The 17,578-nt window shown below is 41.3% G+C and overlaps 1 protein-coding gene across 4 annotated transcripts in view; it reads left to right on the top strand.

The window, feature by feature from the left end:
* LOC144892654 (E3 ubiquitin/ISG15 ligase TRIM25-like) overlaps window positions 1-17,149 on the top strand; it is a 43,184-nt gene extending 26,035 nt beyond the window's left edge. For all 4 annotated transcript variants that reach the window (XM_078780470.1, XM_078780454.1, XM_078780477.1 and 1 more), the window contains 5 exons: window positions 167-400; window positions 2,885-2,940; window positions 7,408-7,565; window positions 12,309-12,368; window positions 16,460-17,149. In XM_078780470.1, the coding sequence (XP_078636596.1) occupies window positions 167-400; window positions 2,885-2,940; window positions 7,408-7,565; window positions 12,309-12,368; window positions 16,460-16,995 (1,044 nt within the window). In that variant the 3' untranslated portion in view covers window positions 16,996-17,149. The remainder of the gene's footprint in view (window positions 1-166; window positions 401-2,884; window positions 2,941-7,407; window positions 7,566-12,308; window positions 12,369-16,459) is intronic.
* Window positions 17,150-17,578: the final 429 nt, after the last annotated feature.

Here is a 17,578-nt window from a genome sequence, read left to right as displayed (position 1 = left end):
AAATAAGCATCCAATTACACTTCATTTTTCTTTTTAAAAACACATTCCTGGAACCCATTCCAATCTAGCCATAATCCATTGTACCTTTTGTTAATTTCTACATTTTCTCTAAGGGTTTTTTGATTTCTTTAAAAAAATAAATATTTCAATCAATCATTCCTCACAGAACTCAGGCAGAAATGCTGAGGACATGTTGGAGGAGAAACGACGGAGGTTGTGCGAATTTGTGAATGAATCTGTGGATCTGATGAAGAGTCACATCAACAAAAGGCAAATGGAGAAGCTTTCCCTGCTTGGGAAGCAGAGAGAGAAACTGGAGCAGCAGATGGAATCTCTACGTCAAGCAAACTCAACACTACAAAATGAATTCCATCAGCTGGAAGCCATTTCTTTTCTACAGGTGTGGTTTATCATAAACATAATACAGAAGTTGTCATTTTAAATTTTTATAGATCAGCGGAGTCTGTCACTATTTAAGCATTAATTGTCGACTTGAGGGCCTGTTGTATATTATGGTTGATGGTAAAGATACAGTGTATGTTACAACGCTTCGAAAATGAGGATTACAATGGAAAGACTTGGAAAAAAGACAATGGAAAGACAAAATGGAAAAATGGAAAGACAATGGATTACAACGGAGCCTGGTGTTGGCTTAGTGGTTCGGGTGCCGGCTTGGGATCCTAGGATCCTGAGTTCGAATCCCGGTCGATCACTGAATTAACACCAGGGGGGTTGACTCAGCCTGTCATCCTTCCGAGGTCGGCAAATTGAGTACCAGCTTGCTGGGATGAATGATCACGGTGTGTACCCCGGTTTAGAATAGGTACACCGTATCCCTGCTCATCGTAAGAGGTGACTAAGGGTTGGCGTCAGGAAGGGCATCCGGCCATAAAAACTGCCTCAAAAAGGGAACCATGAGGTCATGGGGCCCGCAAGTCTAACCCCCGCCTTAGCGGGGAAAAATGGCCTCAAAACGATCATTCATTCATTCATTCAATGGACCAAAAAGGTAAGTGAATGCACTTTCACATGTGTGTATCCATCATTCATGAAGTGAGACTTTGTTTTTTGATTGAAGACTGATTGACCCTCATGAAGATCACAATGATGGTTAGGAATGACATCAAACTCATGTCATGGGCTCCAAGTAAGTGCAAGTACAACACTATATTTACTACGAGGCCACTGTTGAGGGTTTCCAATAATTCTGCTCAATAATATTATGCAAGGGTTGCTCATGGGAACCTCCAAGTATGATTCCAGCATGGCATTCTTAAAGTACCAGATCATTGTAAATATTTTTCTTTATCCAGTGCCATGTTTATCGAGTCTGTCAAAGTACCATAGTCAAATTGAGCTTAATTATTCAGTGACCTGTGTGCTCTACATTTGATTTAGTTACTGTCTCATGTGAAAGGAGCAATAAGTTTATTTTCCGACAACATTTTCCTGTACATCAGACCTTTTATGCTGTGCTTTGTGAGATCTTGTCCCTGGAAAGTCTCACTTGTGCCAGATTTTTTGAGAAATGGTGCTTGAAACCAGTAAAAGACTTATCCCTCTTGGAGTAATAAAGTTGATCAAACTCAGAAGAGAGTGTCGTGTGACAAACCATTGGCAAGTGCTCCCTATGTTCCAAACATGTTCTCAGTTCATCGGAGTTTACAGTACCTGGAATTTATGAACTTGTGGGATACGAGAACGGCACTCAGCATACCTCTGCCAGGCTGAACAGTTTATTTTGTATCCCACTGATTTGTATCCCAAAATCGAATTGCTTGTTCTTGTCACCTAACCAACTCATCCCCCAGGTTTAGTCATAACTCGTCCACAACACTAAATATCATGTTATATAATGCATTGCTTTTCACCCGATCTCTCAATGGTGAATAATCACTTAAAATTAAATAATGATCTCATCCGAATCCATATTCAGATCTTCACCAAAATCGAATCAATTCTTCCTTGTGACTCACCCAACCTCTCCACCTAGTTTTGTCCGAATCCGTCCATAACCTTTTGAGCTATCCTGCTGTATGTCGGTTTTAGCCCGATCTCCCAATGGTGAAGAATCACTTAATATTTCTACTAGCCGGATCCGAATCCGGATCTTCACCAAAATCTAATCATTTCGTCCTTGTCATATATTCTACTTCTCCGCCACATTTCGTCTGAATCCGTCCACAACTTTTTGAGATATCTTGTTCACAGACAGACAAACAGCCAGACGGGGGTGAAAACATAACCTCCATCTACCTTTGGTGACAGAGGTAAAGATTCACAGTGAGCTGTGCTGTATATTTTCAAGTTAAGTGGAGGAATGTTAATATTGATGTTTCATGAACTACTCCACATACTTTATTCCTGAATGATTCAATGATATACATGTGAATACTGTTCGGGTTATAGATTTATCTTATCAGGTGTTTTCACCGAATGGAGCCTGGCGTTTGCTTCATGGTTAAGGTGGCAGGCTTGAGATTTCAGGGTCCTGGGTTCAAGCCCCTGTCATGCCGTTGAATTAACACCAGGTGGGTTAACTCAGCCTGTTAACCTTCCGAGGTCAGCAAAATAATGATTGGGAATGAGCCAGATTGATTGGGAATAATGAGCCATTCGAGTATCCTGCGTCGGAGTGGCGACTCATCCAGGATTGTGCCCAATAGCCTCGGAAACTGCTTTGGCAGACCTATGCATCTGAAGATGAAAACATGAGTGGTCTCTCTCTCACCTAATGGGAGTACATTGTACAACTTGAAAAATAAAAATTCTCATTTTCCTGCTTCTCTTCCTCAATTGAAAATGTCTTGCTGTGTATTTATTAAATGAAAAACATTCATTCATTCAAATATCTTGATCTCCTCTTTTGTTTCTGCCTTTTCAGGCTTACAATGATGACCTGCTAAAAAGGTTGGACTGCATTTGTGGAGAAAATACCAGGTACATCCTGATGTCTTTGCCCCAATCATGCTTTAAACATTCCAAGATATTCAAAATCCTTACCTTATGCAATGGTTTTTCACTTCATAAAAATATATTTGCCAAAACACCAAACTTATACAGTAGTTCATTTGATGGTTTTATGTCTCGCTTTATGTGAGTGTAACTGGAGCTTGAAGGAAGGAAAGGTTATTCTAATCTAACCATTTAAACTAACTCCATATTTATATATTTATTTAAGACATATATTCTCCATAAAATAACTTCTGCTATTCTCCATAAGCCTGCTTCGCTCCTACAAGGCTAAAGGATTCCCATCAGACTATTCTCAGTCCATCTGTTGTTGTTGGCCCAGTCAGTTCTGCTTGAAAAGACCGGAGACAGAGACAGCCAGTCATTCTCCTGGGAGCGACCCAGAGATCCCTCACATATAAGATGCTATGCTCTTGCCTTCGTGGAGACAGGATCATGTGGTCTTCCATAATGTCTTTCATTGCCTGGCAGAGATCACGTGTCATCAGTGGTATCATCGATGTTTGTGCTGTAAAAGCTGTGGGTGGTGTACACAGCGGAGACGTGAAAGGTGAACATGATCAGACCTGAGGAGTATTTTTCTGTCATTGATGGGTGGGGGGTTAGTGCACAGGATACTGTTTGGACCCATTTTGTTGATTGTGTTGATGGTGATGTTGGTATGGATGTGTTTTTAGCTCACCTGGAACATTTCACCTGTAACTCATTTCAGGGGAGCTTATGCGATGGCGCGTCGTCCGTCTGTCAGTCCGTCTGTAAACACTTGCAACTTCTCCGAAACCGCTGATGGGATTGTGACCAAACTTTACACAAATGATACTTGTTGTGTTGTGACTAAAGTTTGTTCACGGCATTGAAAAAAATGGAGGTCTAAGGGGGTTTATCGGGGGTCAAAGTGGATCCAGGTTTGACCCCCAAGATAGGAATTTGCTTTTCCCTCTGAAACTACACAAACTTTTTTTTTTGTTTTTTTGTATACAAGATCGAGGCTCGTGAAAGAGCTAACATTAATCACACAGAAAGACAAACCGACACATAAAACATATAACATGGGGAGCGGTAGACAAGATGGGTTGAGAGGGGGAAGGACACAAGCACAGCATTTGAGAGCAGGGACCGAGAGACATCGAGACATCGAGAGATCTGTCGGAGGGAGAGGGCTTTGGGGGGGGGGAGGCATGGGAGAGGTATAAAACATATGGACACTGCCAGGACTTCCAGGAAAGAAGTTGGAATTTCAAACAAGGTGGATCTGGGGTGAATTAGTGGGGGTAGAAAAGATCAAGGTTTTCGATGGGGGAAGATAAGAGATGGTGGTGAACAGCTGTTTTAAAGACCTGGAGGGAGGAGTGGGATTGAAGGGAGTGTGGAAGTTTGTTCCATAGGCGGGAGAAAAGAGGAATGAAAGAGTGGAGGTGAGCAGAGAGCCGAGATTTCGGCAGTTTAACCATAAGAGGGTTGCTGGCAGATCTTGTGTGACCTGTAGGAATATTTGGGGGACAGAGCCCAGAGAGAGCTGGGGGAGCAAGGCCGGAGAGGAGTCGGTAGAAGACAGAAAGACCACCAACCTTCCTGCGGTGAGTGAGTGAAAGGCCCTCGGAGTTAGCTTCATCGCAGGAGATTCTAATGATTCTGAAAGCTTTGGTTTCAACAGCGTGAAGCCGAGCTAGGTGTGAGGCAGGAGCACCGGCCCATAGGGGAGAACAGTATTCCATTGAGCTGCGGATGAAAGCCTTGTATGTGCTGAGGAGCTCAGGTGTGCCTAGGAAGGACTTCGCACGACGGAGGATGCCCAGTTGGCGACTGGCTTTGGAGGCCAGCTTGGAAATGTGTTTTTCCCAAGAAAGATCATGGCAGATAGTGAGACCCAAAAGCTTGAGCGACAGAACTTCGTGGAGAGGATTGTTGAGAAAGTAGATGGGAGGGTTGTCCAGTCGATCTTTTTGGAGAGACATTGTAAGAGTGTGAGATTTGTCAGGATTGAAAGACATGTTCCACTTGTTTGACCAGTCTGTGATTTTGTCCAGGTCTTCAGAGAGTGAGGAGGCTGCAGACTGCCGATCTGAGGGAAGAGGAATGGAGCGGCAGAGAGTGGAGTCATCACGATATTTCGATGAAACTTTACCACAACCTTCACCACCCATGATGTACCAAAATTTGTTCACGGCATTAAAAAAAAACCTGCCCCTTTGGGGATCAACGGGGATCAAAGTGGGTCCAGGTTTGACCCTCCAAAATAGATATTTGCTTTCTTCTCTGAAACTACACACATGATTTCGGTGAAACTTCACCACAACCTTCACCACCCGTGATGTACCAAAGTTTGTTCAAGGCATTAAAAAAATTGGCGTCTAAGGAGGTATACGAGGTTTGGGGTGGTGTTTGCCCCCCAAAATAGGTATTTTTTTGTTTGTTTAAAGTATTATGATTACCTACGTTAATAATAATATGATTCTACATGCTGCCCTGTCTTCTAGCAAGCATTCAAATTGGTTTAAAATACCTATCGTCAGTGCAGTATACTGTTTATTTTACCAGGTGAGTGCCAGGGGTATTGCCCCTATGTTTAATGTTTGTGATGTAATCTGTGAATGACTTGGATGTGTTAAAAGTGACGACCAGTATTCTTGTTAGGTGTGAGTGGATGTCTTGGATGTGTTGGATGTTTATTGCAGTGTTCAGGTAGGGTTATTGTTGTTCAGATGGGAATGTTCCATTTGTTGCTACCCCACATGTGTAGCTTAAAGTGGGATTCAGCAATTGGTTCAGTCTGTCTGTCTGTTTGCAGACTCAGTCCATGATTGAAGAACTACTTAATTTCAATTGCATTATATTTTTAACACTGTAGAACACAAATTGGAACATGAATCGGAGCACTAACCTGCAGTTTGGCAGTACTTTGGATCTTAATTTGGTAAATGGTACGAAATATCGTCCCAAGCATACATGGCGCACAGAGTAAGGCAATTGTTTTAGTCTGTCTGCCTGACAGGCGAACAAAACTGAAAATTATTCCAAATAAAACAGGAAGCTTACTGCTTTTAAGGACATTATAAAGGACACAACAGCATGAATAACTAATTTAACATGTTAAATATGGTGATGTAATAGACACTGGGTAAAACGGTGGTAAAACCTGGAATTTATTTATACTCTTTAATTTAAATTGATTTAAATTTCAAGCGTTATCCATACACTCAACACAATACACTGCATAACAGCACAGGACCGAGGCATTAGTAGATAGTGCACGTTAATTAACATGAATTACAGAGAGATTGATAAACAATGGACTAACACGTGGTTTATAACATTTGAACCTGGATTCCCTGAATCCTGTTCCAGGAGTTCAGATGGGAACAGTGACAGGCCAACTTTAACAAACCTTACTTCTCCCACCAACAGTAACAGGTATTATCCCACCACAAACAGCTGGATGGATTATTCTTGCCAAGTCTCGCCACTGCAGGAAGACACTGCAGGCAGATGTTTTTTTTTTTATCCCCTCACTTTTGAACTTGCCCTTTCTTCTGTCCATTCTCCAATGCACCATAGGTCTCAGCTCACAGGCATTCTTCAGAGGCCTACACCTGCTTTCCCTTCCCAAGTGTTCGCTCATTGCTCGCCTCATTCCCTCCTCCCTCTATGCACTTCCCCTCTTGCTTCCCTTCAAGTGGTTGATTTTAAGGTTTCTCATATTATTCACATTTTCAGGCAGGAGGTCGGTCGAGTCCAGGGCCTGTGTCTGTTGCTTGCCTCGCCTCACTCTTCCTGTCGTCTTTCAATGATGTCATTCATTGTTGTCTCATTCTTTCTCCCAAATGCACCTCCTTTCTCCTCAACCCTCACTAACCCTCTCTTTCCATTCTGTCCATAGTTTTAGTCTGCCTGCTTCCTTTATACTGTATTGTCATTGTGCTCCTCTAGAATCCAGACTTCTGAATAAAAATACAGATTGATACAAAAACATGCTCGATTTATTCTCGATTTTAAATTATTTACTACACTTTTACAGAGAATCCCTGGTGTTGGGCTAGCGGCTAGGGTGCCGGCTTAGGATCCTAGGATCCTGGGTTCGAATCTCGGTCGATCGCCGAATTAATGCCAGGGGGGTTGACTCAGCCTGTCATCCTTCCGAGGTCGGCTAATTGAGTACCAGTTCACTGGTAATTCCCTGTTTGTCGTTGAAGGCGGCAAAAAGGGTTGGCGTCAGGAAGGGCATCCGGCCGTAAAACATTGCTTCAAAAAGGGGACCAAAAAACAACAACTACCACGGTCCCCGAAAAGGCCAACCCCCGCTTTGCAGGGAAAAATGGCCTCTAAACGGTGGTTTATTTACAGAGAACTTGCTTTCATTTGTAAAAAATGTATTATTTTAACAATATTCTCTCCTCAAAAAACTCTTAACCTGATGTTTTTCCTTTTTATTCCAAGGTTCGAGTCCATCGAGTCCAACTCGAGTCCAATTCCAAGGCTGTCAGACTTTAAATCTGTGAAGATGCCACCGCTCACAGCTCTGGACTTCTCGAAGGAGGAGAATAATTTGGACATGCTCATTAAGATCAACAAGAACTTCGTGGAGAAGATACGGAGTGAGTGACACAAAGTGCTTAACCCTCAGCATTTAAATGGACAGAGCACGGCCAAACAACCATAAGTTAGTTATAATAGTGCAGGCTTTGATTGGCTTAATGGCCTCATCCTGCATCACAATTCCTTGTGAGGAAACTCGTATTATCAAAGATCAGTCATCTAAAATCGTCAATTTTCATTTCATTGACCTGTGATTAATTCGGGAAATTTTGAAAAGTTTAAGAACATGAATGCACAAAATTACAGTTTCATCAATAAGGACTTACAAATAAAATACAAATACCTACTATAAACCATTCAAAAAGGTTAGCTCACTCTTTTGCCGTGAGTGTCATGTCACATTATCGAAAACGAACCCTTTGCTTTGCATCGATCTTGCGTGATCCCCAAAGCACATCTTGATCCCGGAATATTCGCCGTATCAAATGCTTGAAGTCCAAGCCTGAAGGAAGACACAGCACTTCATATTATCTTACAAAGATAGATTTGAGTTTAAATTGCATAATTTTAAACGTCCTGGCATCACAGTTCTTGTGTTAGAATTTCATTTTGTTTTAATGCAAAAGTTCATTTTTACTTACTGTACCATTAACAAGCCTCGATGATCAGCTCAATATTTACACAATATCCCCAAAGTGTAAATCACTATATTTCCAAAGTGTAAATCACCATATTACCAAGAAAACCATTTTGTACCCATAAAACCACAAATATGCGAAGCACGGGGCCACAAATGTAGAAGCAGATCACATTTTATGATCCGCTAATACGTGGGGTTTGCGAATCTCAAATCCACAAATGTTAGGGTTTCACAGTATTACACTTATCTGCAATATAGAAGGGGTCTGACAGGAGGGTCTAGACTCTAGAGATACGCACACTCACCTCTTAAGCTGTTCAGTCTTTGACTTCTGACCCAGTTATGTGGTCACCCCGATGTTTCACAGCTAGGGTGATTCAACAATGTGTGTGCCGTTCCTCCGTTGGGCATTAAACGGGTGTCCCATCTGCCAGCATTAGTTGGTGGACATTAAAGATCCCATGTGTCTTTCGCGAAGAGTATGCAAACTATTGCTGGTATGATGAACAAATTCCAAATTCCTGCTCTAACCAGGCTACGTTAGTGGTGGCACAGCTACGCCCTCAGCCAATGATGCTACCTCGCACCTTTGTGCTGCACACAAACAAAGAAGAAGATAATATAAAACATGCAATTATACATCATTTTGGTGTGATAAAGAACCATGATGGACCAGAAATACAAGACTAACAATATTGTACACCGCTCCTTTCCTATGCCATCTCCAGGCATTGCAAATCGTCATTGCCGGGCACCAAAGGGGGCTCGGCAGTGACGCACGCTGAAAGAGAGTACTCAGTTTTCACTCTGGTTTCTTGGTTTCTTGTTTTCTTGTTGTACACCGCTTCTTTCCTATGCCATCTCCAGGCATTGCAAATCGTCATTTCCGGGCACCAAAGGGGGCTCGGCAGTGACGCACGCTGAAAGAGAGTACTCAGTTTTCACTCTGGTTTCTTGTTTGTTTTCTTTCTTGTTTTCTTGGTTGTCCGGACGATATCTCAGCCATCCTTTGAGCTAGGAAGCTGAAATTTCGGCACAATAGTGAGCAAGTCCTTTGTCAAAAACGGTATTTTTTTTTTGATTAATCAATAAATTGAGGAGTTATTTAATTATTAGCGATTAATTAAGTACTTATTTAATTAATCAAATTTCCTTTCTCTTCTGACCATTAATTCAGGCACCTTTTGAGTTAGGAAGCTGATATTTGGACATGCCAATGACCAGGTGATTTGGCTGCAAAGGATATTTTTGATTTATTAATTAATAAATTAATCGATTAATTATTTAATTATTGGATTAATGACAAAAAATTTTTTTTTTTTAAAGTTACAGATTCTGATGAAATAGTGGTAGTTTATGTGTTCTCTGACCAAATTGATTAATAATTTAATTTTTTTATGATTATTATTTATTTATTTTCATTATTAATCATTTCTTTATTTTCTTTCTCATTTGGCCAATATCTCAGGCACCTTTTGAGCTGGGAAGCTAATATTTGGACATGAGTGACCAAGTGATGTGGCTATCAAGGATATTTTTGATTTATTGATTAATCATTTCATCTATTAATTATTTATTGATTAATCGATTAATTATTTATTGAGTAATCAATTAATTATTTGATTTTTTATAAATGACTTATTTAATTAAATTTCTAAAAGATACATCTTCGGATGAAGCACTAGTGGTTTAGTTATGCGATTAGCCAATTGATTATGAAAATATTTTGTGATAATCTTTTATTGATTTTAATTATACAATTAATCAATCAATTAGTGTACACCTCTCCCTCCCAATGCAGCCTCAATGAGCTGCACTGCGGTATTGCCGGGCGCCGGAGGCGCCCCGGGAATGCCGCGCTGCAGCATATTTAATTATTTGGCATGGGGCGGTGTACTTTGAATGTATTTGTACTTGTTTATATCCTTTTTCATACATTGAAAAAGTCATTAATGTGAAGTCCACAAGGTTCTAATCTGGGATCTGGGATGTAGGGGGAATGAAAACATCTGATCAATGAGCATTATTGAAGGTTGGGCAAAACAAATCCAATTAATTTGCATTTCAGATTGATCTAACATTGGGTCAACCCACGGAAAAAATGTTGTAAAATATATAGAATTGGTAAAAATACATTAAAATGTTAAGTTGGTTAAAAATGTAAAAATATCGACTTGGTAAAGGGAATTTTTAAATGTGTAATTTTTACGGCGTAGCCCATAGGACAAAGCTGTCTAGAACAGTGTTTGTCCATCTGTATGTATGTATTTATGTATGTCCCCTGTTGTGGCTTCTTTTGGACACCTTTCTTAGCAAAACTCAATCAGACTCAGCGAGACTCACTCAGTTTAAATCGAGATTTATTCCGATTTGCAGAGAGGACTTTACACAAAATACGACGCGTCGTTCCATGGGGAGAATTCTCTCTCGCGGCCTCGGAGGGTCCTGTTATATACAAAACGCATTTCCTCTGATCTACAATGGTCGGAATTCTGAGGTCACTTAAAGCCAGCCCTTCTGGCACCAAACTCCATATGTTTATCATTACGGAGGACACAAAAAACTGATAAGGTCCCTCCCCGGGTCCCACTAATGGAGGGGTACATTCCAACTCCGAGCTGAATCAGCATTCTCCCCTCCGTTCACATCCTTGGAGGTCACTGGGTCATTTCACAGATGGTCGGCTGCTTGCTCCAGGTTCTTTGCACATTTCCTTGCATGCTTTAAGAACAAGATTCACATTGAAGTACAATTTAACTAATATTTATAAATATGAATTATATATTTATCTATAAGTCACACCCCTCAAACGTATACCAATCAGAGCTGAGGATCTGGTCACATGACAGGGTGATGTGATTACGTCTGATGTCATTACGGCGGGTACGGCGGCTGACTCTCCACACACCACCATTTTGATTTATATGCCGTTCATGCCGAACATATCGTCGAACCTGTCATATCACAATCGCTTGCTCTACCTTGACGTTTTTCATTCAGTGTGAAACACAAACAAACCGATTGTTAAAATGACTCAAATATCAAAAGCATCGGTGGTACGTCTCTTCCAACAAAACGGTATGTACCCAACCATTGTGGGGTATAATCTAGATTACAGTAGATCTTCCCTCAGTTCTGTAACTAAAACTTACCTCATGGATGTCTGGATTCCTCCAAATTTCTTGGTTTAATGTTATAAACAGCATTAGCGACTGTTTAAAAAGCTAATCATGTGTGTTTGTGTATTATAATATTTTACAAGCTCGGCTACGCCGCTGTTAGACTTTTGGTCTTGTTTTCACAGGTGCACTGATTTATCATGTAGCTATCAACAGATTAAGTTCACAAAGAACGATATCAGATTCACATAAAACATTAACATGGACTTTGTTCGATTCATTTACTTGTGTTTTTTCCTGGATTTCAAAAGTTAACAGGACCTTGAGTTGTTCTACATCTGGTTCCAGTTAAGAAACGTTCAGGGCTATCTTGTGAAGAAAACGAATTAGAGATCACTCAATTTCAGTACAGTAGAGGGTAGTGTAAGTGCAATGCAGTGAAATTTGCTTAATGCACCAATTAAAATTACATTTTATTTAAATACTAAATGGAGGTTACATTTTTGTCATCCCCACATGTTTCTTGTGTGTAGATATTTAGCTAAGAGGCAAAAAATCTCCACAAACATAAAAAATAGAATGGCACTCGGTAGAGCGCATACTTCCACCAGGCTGATTAGTTTACATTTTGTATCCCACTGATGGGCCAGATCTGTATTCGGACCTGAACCCAAATCAAATCGCCTTATTCTTGTCACCTTGGCTGTCATCCATCAGGTTTTTTCATAACTCGTCCACAACTTTTTGAAATACCATACGATATATCGTTTTTAGCATCCTCTCTCAATTGATGGTGAAGAATCACTTAAAAAAAAAAATCTAGTATCTGGATCTGGATCTTTACCATAATCTAATCGATTAGGCCTTGTCACTCACCCAACCTGTCCACTAAATTTCATCCGAAGCCGTTTACAACTTGAGATATCCTGCACACAAACAAACAGACAGGGTGAAAACATAACCTCCGCCCACCTTTGGTAGGCAGAGGTAACAAGGGAATGTCCCATCTTGTAATTTTTGTTCATCTTTACTTGCTTCTACAGAAGGGTCGGTGGAAAATCTGGGGATGGTTGAGCTGGATCAGATCATCAGGAGAAGTCTTTGTAAGTGAATGGAGATGGGGAGGGAGTTCTTCCCTCCACTGTTCAGATCATTTTAAATTCCCTGTTTCTTGTTTTTCCTTCTTTCGTTCTTCTTCTATTTTATTTCCCTCTTTATATTTTCTTTCACTCAATTCCACTTTGTTATTTTTCAACTCTATTTGCCATCTTGTCAAGTGTCACAAGACTCAAAAGATTATTTGATTATTTGATCAACCAGCAGGTGGATATAGTCCAAGCTTGTGTTAATTTTTATAGTTGGTAAATACCCGTGAGTGAGAGATGGTAAATACCCGTAAGTGAGAGAGTTTATAAATACCTGGGTGTGAGAGTTGCTATTATTCACCACGGTGAGGTAGGGAGATGTTCGAAACACAATATTGGAGTTTGAATAAAATGACTCTTTGAGAATATTGAAGTGAATTCCTTTCTTTTATCCCATTCATCATATGTCCATTGTTATATTAATTTGATTTATGATGATGTAGTGTAGAGCTGAGTTGATGGCGCGCCATGGCAAATCCCCACACTTTCCACTTAAAGCAACGTTGAAAGATGGTAAAAAAAAGTTCCACCAGGAATGAACCAATATCAAATTTTGAGTTTAATTTTTTTCCCTATTTTGACCCCTGTGACCATACCTTGGTCACACCATACCTTGGACCATACCATAGTCCTCATCCATACCTTGGGGATTGAACCAGTGGTCAAATCCCCAAAAATTGTTACATATTTAATGCATCTCTCAATGTTGATTGCATATACAGTACAAAGTTTCATTCAAAAATGTGCCTGCATTTGCATTTTTCGGTACTTGACCTTTTGACCCCCGCTCCAGGGGCAGGGCCAGAACGGACGCTGCTCTTGTACCTTCATGCCATGTGATGATTGTAATTACCAAGTTTGGTTCATTTCTGCCCAACCATTTAGGAGGAGATAGCGTGATGGATGGACAGACAGATGAAGCCGATTATAATATCCCCTAATTTTTTTTCAAAAAACGTGGGGGTAACTTGAAAGCATCCCAAAATGCAAAGCCCGCTCATGTCCGCTTTGTACTTAAACTAAACTTGATTAAAGCAACAGCTAAAAATAATTTTTATTCATTCGTGCTTTCCATATTGTCATAAGAAATGGTAGTGAGAATTTGATGACAAAATCTTAAATGGTAAAAAAAACAAACAAAAAAAAACTTGTGGCTAAGGGCCTGACAGAGGCAAACAACCGGTCATAGACCGGTACTTACAAAATCAGTTGCTTCCACCTTGTTTTTGAACCTCAAAAACAATAGGCTTCTAAATTTTGATTGGTGAACCAATCCGGTGATCCAATATACAAATTATGTTCAAATTTCAAGTCAATCAGATGAAAATTCATGATTTTAGGTGACCTTGGCATTTGGACCCAATTATTAAATAATGTTCTCCATCTGCTCATAATAAAGGTTTGTTGAAAATTTGATGACAAAAGCTCTTGAAGGAGATTAAAAAAAAAAGTGATTGCCTGGACAGATACACAGCCAAACTGGTTGGTATTCACTATTCACTGACAAATACCAATTTCAACCTTTGGCTCTCTGTTCTCTTCCCCTTGGTTCGATTAATCTTCCATTGCGAGTGCCGTTTACCTTCAGATCATAGCCGCTCCCCTACCAAACCTGCCCCTTCCCATCACGTTTAACATCAGATCTAACCACCCTCCATTCCCAATCACGTTTCACATAAACACGTACTCCTCCAAACCTCCCATGCTCCCATCCCTGCCCCCATATCATAATAATTAATTCCACCCTCTTCGTTCTCCAGTTTGATTCCTTCACCCACTCCATGTTTGATTTTGTGGGGTGTTCTTGTGATTTTTTTTGAATCAACTTGGAGAGAAAATCAGTTTCACTTCAACATCTTCATTTTACACTAAATGGTCCCATCACTTATTATGAGTTATTACACACTCATTCGTATTTACAAACAGATCCAGGAGAGATTTTATCTATGCGGTTACCATTGGTTGGGTTGAAGAGAAAAAGATAATTAACATGTTTACACTTCAGGAATGACTGTTTTAGACATTTTTTTTTTTTTTTTTGTATACAAGATCGAGGCTCGTGAAAGAGCTAACATTAATCACACAAAAAGTCAAACCGACACACAAAACACAAAAAACAAGGGGAGCGGCAGACAAGATGGGGAGAGAGGGGGAAGGACACAAACACAACATTTGAGAGCAGGGACATCGGGAGGACTTGGGGGGAGGTGGTAGAGGTATAAAACATATGAACACTGCAAGGACTCTGGGGTGAATTAGCGGGGGTAGACAAGATCAAGGTTTTGGATGGGGGAAGATAAGAGATGGTGGTGAACAGCTGTTTTAAAGACCTGGAGGGAGGAGTGGGATTGAAGGGAGTGGGGGAGTTTGTTCCAGAGGCGGGAGAAAAGGGGAATGAAAGAGTGAAGGTGAGCAGAGAGCCTAGATTTTGGCAGTTTAACCATAAGAGCGTTGCAGGCAGATCTTGTGCGACCTGAAAGAATATTGGAGGGACAGAGCACAGACAGAGCTGGGGGAGCAAGGCCGGAGAGGAGTCGGTAGAAGACAGAAAGACCACCAACCTGCCTGCGGTGAGTGAGTGAAAGGCCCTCGGAGTGGATTTCATCGCAGGAGATTCCAATGATTCTGAAAGCTTAGGCCTCAACAGCGTGAAGCCGAGCTAGGTGTGAGGCAGGAGGACCAGCCCAAAGTGGGGGAACAGTATTCCATTGAGCTGCGGATGAAAGCCTTGTATGTGGTGAGGAGCTCAGGTGTGCCAAGGAAGGACTTCGCACAACGGAGGATGCCCAGTCGGCGACTGGCTTTGGAGGCCAGCTTGGAAATGTGGTTTTCCCAAGAAAGATCATGGCAGATAGTGAGACCCAAAAGCTTGAGCGACAGAACTTCTTGGAGAGGTTTGTTGAGAAAGTAGATGGGAGGGTTTTCCAGTCGGTCCTTTCGGAGAGACATTGTAAGAGTGTGAGATTTGTCAGGATTGAAAGACATGTTCCACTTGTTTGACCAGTCTGTGATGATTTTGTCCAGGTCTGCAGAGAGTGAGGAGGCTGCAGACTGCCGATCTGAGGGATGAGGAATGGAGCGGCAGATAGTGGAGTCATCAGCAAAGAGATAGAGAGGATTTTCCAGATAGTCGGAGAGATCATTGATGAAGACCAGAAATAGCACAGGGCCCAGAACACTACCTTGGGGAACTCCAGCCAGAACAGGAAGGGGAGATGAGAGAAACCCATTCAGGGCCACGTGTTGACTACGACCAGAGAGGAAGTCCGCAAGCCATGAGTGGAGATTTCCATGAATACCATAGGAGGAGAGTTTGGTGAGCAGAGCTGGGTGCCAGACTGTATCGAAGGCACGTGATATGTCAAGTGAGACAGCTCTGATTTCCTGTTTGGCATTGAGGACCTCCATCCATTGTTGAGACAGCAGAAGCAGCATGTCCAGAGTAGAATGGCCTGGTCTGAATCCAAATTGATGATCGGAGATCAAGCCATTGGAGAAGAGGAAGCATTTGATATCCGAAGCAATGATGGATTCCATGGCTTTGCTGATAATTGGAAGCAGGCTGATTCATCTGTAGTTGCAAGGATCTGTTTTTGCACCTTTTTGTGTAAAGCGGTAATGTTTGCTGATTTCCAAGATGCTGGCAGATGACCTTCAGCAAAAGAGAGGGTGAAAAGAACAGAGAGAGGGTGAGATACAGCGGCAGAGCAGGATTTTAGGACCCGTGGGCTGATGCCATCTGGTCCAGTTGCAGAATCAGAGTCGAGGTTTGATAAAAAACTTCTCCACCTTGTGAGGAGAGAAGGACACAGAGTCCAGGAGCAGTTGAACATATTTTCGAGATACATTAAAGACATTAAAGATATTCTCGAGCTTCCTCTTCTGTTATTCGAGTCTCGGTCTCGACCGAGGCTCGAATAATAGAAGAGGAAGCTAGAGAATAATGTTAAGTTCAGTAATAAAGACAACGGTTATAAAAAGAGATAAATGTGTTTGTCTCTGTCCATTTGCCTAACAATGTCCATGACCTCGTCTTGTTGTGTTTGCAGATGGACTTACCCCAAGTCTGGACCCAAACTCTGCAAGTCCACATATCATGATCTCGCAGGACCTCAGGACTGCGACTCTAACGAAGACCAAACATTCGTACCCGGAACACCCTGATCGGTTTGATGTTTATCCACAAGTTCTTTCCTCTGAGAGTTTCTCCTCAGGTCGTCACTACTGGGAGGTTGATGTGAGTTTGATTAGTTTGTGCAGAATTGGAGTCGCTTTAAACTCGATGGGGAGGAAAGGGAGAGGGAATGAGCACTGGTTGGGAGGGAATCCCAAGTCTTGGTGTTTAGAAAAATGTTATAATAAATACTCAGCATGGCACAACAATCAAGCGACCCCCCTGTCTGTGCTGGGCGATCCTGGACGGTTTGGGTTATTGTTAGATTGTGAGGCGGGAGAGTTGAGGTGTTTCGGGGACTCGCGAGATCTGCACGTGTTCAAGGGGAACTTCATGGACTCAGTTAAACCTGCTATTGGTGGGGTTATGTTGATTGGTTTTGATGGTTCCATGCGGTTTTGCTCATTTTGAAGATTTTGTTCATTCCGTTTGTTTGTGACGAAAGTTTATTTCACGGGACAAAGTGATGGTTATTTTGGGTCTAAACCAATAATATCATTCACTTGTGCATGTTGATGTGATTCCTGATTCTTTATTTTAAAATAAAATTTATAAAATGGAACAATTTCATTGTATTTTGTTTTTACCCTTGCCAGAGGAGAGGGTATTGCATTTGAGTCCGTTTGTCTGTTTGTCTGTCTGTCTGTCTGTTTGTCTGTCTGTCTGTCTGTCCGCACAGAATAAATATGATTTTCTCTTCAACCGTTCGTCCGACTGACAGGAAATTTTCACCAGAGGTGCAACTCCACCTGTAGAATTTTTTAATGATAATTATGACGTCATAGGTCACGTGGTTCGGCTGCCATCTTGGAAAAACCGAAAAACTTTACACCTCTATATCTCCGAAAGCGCTGAATAGAAAAAATTGAGACATGGCTCATTGTAAAGAACTCTCCATGGGGAATAAAATATGTTAATGATGATGTCATAGGTGCCTCCATTATGACGTCATAATTCGACAAGTACAAAACTTCATCCAATCGAGATGAAATTT

This window comes from Myxine glutinosa, chromosome 1 (genome assembly GCF_964187855.1).
Source record: "Myxine glutinosa chromosome 1, kmMyxGlut1.1, whole genome shotgun sequence".
NCBI classification, from domain to species: domain Eukaryota; kingdom Metazoa; phylum Chordata; class Myxini; order Myxiniformes; family Myxinidae; genus Myxine; species Myxine glutinosa.
Note: the sequence above shows the minus strand (reverse complement) of the source record. Positions and strands in the feature narration are given on the sequence as shown.